General features: G+C 53.3%; 1 protein-coding gene across 1 annotated transcript; it reads left to right on the top strand.

Moving 5' to 3' along the window:
* LOC136788136 (feather beta keratin-like) lies at positions 1–1,238 on the top strand. The gene is made up of 2 exons (XM_066986127.1): positions 1–145; positions 481–1,238. The coding sequence occupies exon 2, from the start codon at positions 502–504 to the stop codon at positions 796–798; it is 297 nt and encodes a 98-aa protein (XP_066842228.1). The 5' UTR covers positions 1–145; positions 481–501; the 3' UTR covers positions 799–1,238.
* Positions 1,239–4,026: the final 2,788 nt, after the last annotated feature.

Raw genomic sequence — 4,026 nt, 5'->3', positions numbered from 1 at the left:
TGCATGTGAGATGAGCTTGCTAGTAAAAACATTACCTGTGCAAATGGTGCCTCTGGGCCTGGGGCAGTCTGGAACAGTATAAAAAGTCATCCAACAGCAGGCTGCCTCATCCACTTCTCTTGTCTTCTCCTCCTTGGTGAACAAGGTGAGCTGCAAGTGCCTTCTCCTCACTCCCCTCTTGCTCTTCTTCTCCCCTTGGCCTTCTGGCCTTGACCGAGTCTTTGCCTCTGTGCAGCTTTGGTGTGGGCCTTGCCCCTTGACGCTGCTCCCTCCATCACTGTTCTGCACGCCACTGTGGGGGAAGGTGGGAGGAGGTCTTGGGCTGTCTTTGCAGGGGCCCTTGGGGACACAGGCTCGCAAGCCCCTCTCTGTCCTCGCACAGCCTGTCGCTGCTCCCCAGACTATGCCTTCTGTCTTGGCCAGCAGGCTGTCAGGCTGCTGCTGACACGCTGCTTGTTCTTTCCCTGCCCTCTCTCCCAGGTGCGCCTCCATCCCACAGCCATGTCCTGCTACGATCTGTGCCGTCCCTGTGGCCCAACCCCGCTTGCCAACAGCTGCAACGAGCCCTGTGTCCGGCAGTGCCAGGACTCCCGTGTGGTGATCCAGCCCTCTCCCGTGGTGGTGACCCTGCCCGGCCCCATCCTCAGCTCCTTCCCCCAGAACACCGCAGTGGGATCCACCACCTCGGCTGCCGTTGGCAGCATTCTGAGTGAGGAGGGAGTGCCCATCTCCTCCGGGGGCTTTGGCCTCTCTGGCTTTGGTGGCCGCTACAGTGGCAGAAGGTGCCTGCCCTGCTAAAGCCCAGGTGGACGTCCAGTGAGCGCATCGACCAGGAAGCCCGAAGCCAGGTGCCGGACTGAGGACGGAGCTGCTGGCCAGGGTTTCCAGATGGGCTGAATACCCTCGTGGCCTCCTGCAGAGCAGAGAGGGAAGCCAGGGTGCCAGCCTGTGCTGTCTGGAAACACGGCCAGCAGACATCTTCTTCTCCCGCTTTCTTCTCTGCATCATGAGTCCTTGTTGTCTCCTGCTGTTCTGTGCCATGGGTTCATCCGGAAGCAAGTCAAGAGTGTCCTGTTTCTTCTCCCTCTCTCCATGCAAGGGAGGAAGACGTGCATCCCGTTGTGGTGATGGGGGGTCTGACTGCCAGCTGTCCTTGTGGCAGCCTGGGCCGGATCCCTTCCTCCAAGTGCTGCTTTGATTCCTTCTTCAGACTCATTAAAGTTTTTGCTTCAAGGTAATCTGAGTCTCCTTATGTTCCTTTTCTATTGGGATGTCCAGTGAACCTTTCCAGGGGGAACTGTGATGTCTTGGAGTGGAAAAGCATGGGTGGATATGGTCCTAATGTGGATCTCCTTCATGCCTGTAGGAGATCATAGAATCAGAGAATGGCTTGGGTTGAAAAGGACCTTAAGTATCATCTAGTTTCAACCCCGCTACTCTGGACAGGGTTGTCAACCAGAAGAGCAGGCTGCCCAGAGACACTTCTAGCCTAGCCTGGCCTTGATTGCCTCCAGGGATGGGGCATCCTCATCCTCTCATGGCTACCTGTTCCAGTGCCTCACCACCCTCTGAGTGAAAAGCTTTCTCCTAATATCTAACCTAAATCTCCCCTGTCTTAGTTTAAAACCATTCCCCCTTTTCCTATCACTACCAACACATGTAAACAGGTGTTCCCCCTCCTGTTCATACACTCCCTTCAAGTACTGGAAGGCCACAATGAGGTCTCCCAGGAGTCTTCTCTTCTCCAAGCTAATAAGCCCAGTTCCCTCAACCTTTCTCCATAGGAGAGGTGCTCCAGCCCTCTGATCATCTTAGTGGCCCACCTGTTGACCCGTTCCAATAGCTCCACATCCTTCTTGTGCTGGGGGCACCAGGGCTGCATGCAGTATTCCAGGTGGGGTCTCAGAAGAGCAGAGTAGAGGGGGACAATCACCTCCCTCTCCTGGCTGGCCACCCCTTCTTTAATGCAGCCCAGGAAATAGTTGGCCTTCTGGGCTGCAAGTGCGCACTGCTGGCTCATGTCCAGCTTCTCGTCCATCAGGACCGCCAAGTCCTTCTCCACAGGGCCGCTCTCAAGTTCTTCTTCTCCCAGTCTATATAAATAACTGGGATAGCCCCAGCCTAAGTGCAACACCTTGCACTTGGCCTTGTTGAACCTCATTAGGTTCTCATGGGCCCACTTCTCCGGCGTGCCCAGGTCCCTTTGGATGGCATCCCTTCCCTCTATTGTATCGACTGCACCACTCAGCTTAGTGTCATCTGCAAACTTTCTGAGGGTGCACACAATTCCATCGTCTATGTCATTGGTGAAGATGTTGAAGAGCACCGGTCCCAAGACCAACCCCTAAGGGACACCACTTGTGACCGACCTCCACCCAGACGTAGAAACGTTGGCCACAATGACTAGTACCCTTAAGGAATTTGGTCTTTGTAGGAGTGACAGAGAGGTGCGGTATTGGCAAGATCTTAGGAGGGTTTCCAGGAGCCCCCTCTCTCTAATTGTCATATCACCCACAACGAAGGTTTGATCCTGTCTGCCAGCTGATGAAGCAAACCTTTGAATTGCTGGAAGGTATGTTTGTGCAGGCCAATGCCCAGCTGGGTGAAGCTCTGATGGTATATTACCACTCTAAATATTTTGTTCTGCCCATCCCTCCTCCAAGCACATCTGCCAAAGCCACAAAGAGGAGGGAGTCCCAAAGAAGTCAAAGGGACAGGTGGCAGCCAGGGCAGCTTTTAGAGGGTGATGTGAACCTTGTTTAAATCTTGGCACGATGCAGGTAAATTCAGCCTTGGTGTGTATAATGGCGAGGGGAGGTGAATGGCGATGCGGAGTTTGTTTCCTTTCCTCTGAAAGGGCTTATGGAGAATCTTTCACTTGTCCTGAAAACACTGCAGAGGACAGGAATAGAGCAGGACGAGTACCCTCTTCCCAACTGGAGCATTCCTGTGGTGAAAAGTGTTATGTCTTGCAGGGTATTATGTGTGCATCACTGTGTCCTGAAGCCAAGTGGGTCTGGAGCAGCCCCGCAGGACTCCTCCAAAAATCCCACTCTGCTGCTGTGCAGGCTGTGCCTGGGGTGGTCCCAAGCCAATGATTGCTTTGTCCCTCCACCCTGGCCTCAAGCTGGGGAGACCGAGGTTGTGGCACACCAACAGCTCTGTTCTCAGTTCCCCCTTCCCACACTCTTGTCCTCCACAGGCACTGCTTTGCTCCTGCCACTCTGATCCTGCCTCAGGCAGAGTTAGGGGCACGTCTGGTGCCCTTGCTCATCTGGCTGCCCTTGTGAGGACTCCCAGAGCACGCGTGCTGCTGAGCAGGGTGGGTGAGGTGTCCTGTGGAAATCCTACCAAATATGTGCTTGTGCCTGCTGTGCTGTCAGTCTGGACAGCCAGGGCGCAAAGACATGGGCAGGCAGAGTGATGTGTATCAATTACTCAGCATGTGCTTTTGTTATTGAAGCTCTCCAGCAGGAAGTCTTGGGAGGGCAGCAGCCTTCATTCCCAATTCTTGGAATTAAGATTTGTAAAGCAGGAAGGTACAAAGGGGAGAAGTACGGTTACAAAAGAAGAGCCAGGCACATTTCTCCCAAGAGCAATAGTTAATCTGAGGGAGAGTCTAAAACCAAGATTAGAGGTGCCTTGCCTAGAAATACAATGACTAACAGAACCTGAGTAAGCGCTGCGTTGAGGAGGGAGATTGATAATGCTGACCCTCACACCTGGAAGTCCGGCCTGAAACTTCAAGGCTAGGGAGGAGATGTACTCCAAATATCAGGACGAGTGCTGAAGCAAGGCTCCAGGGAGTAAGAGGCTCGCATTGCCTTAAGAGGTAGGACAATCCTCATCATTGTCTTCATCATCTCCTTGTGCTGACGTGTATTTTTGCCTGGAAACATTTTGGCCTCTAATCCTGTGACTTGAAAGAAGCCAGCGTGGCAGAATGGCTATGACATGAGCAAGGAAACGAAAAGGGAGCATTGCAGGGAACAAATAAATGCCAGAGATTCTTAAATTGTAATATTT

The sequence above is a fragment of the Anser cygnoides genome, chromosome 33 (genome assembly GCF_040182565.1).
Source record: "Anser cygnoides isolate HZ-2024a breed goose chromosome 33, Taihu_goose_T2T_genome, whole genome shotgun sequence".
In the NCBI taxonomy this organism is placed as follows: domain Eukaryota; kingdom Metazoa; phylum Chordata; class Aves; order Anseriformes; family Anatidae; genus Anser; species Anser cygnoides.
Note: the sequence above shows the minus strand (reverse complement) of the source record. Positions and strands in the feature narration are given on the sequence as shown.

Excerpts from the sequence above, each read along its gene's own strand:
- LOC136788136 (XM_066986127.1), top strand. The coding sequence starts at position 502 with ATGTCCTGCTACGATCTGTGCCGTCCCTGTGGCCCAACCCCGCTTGCC.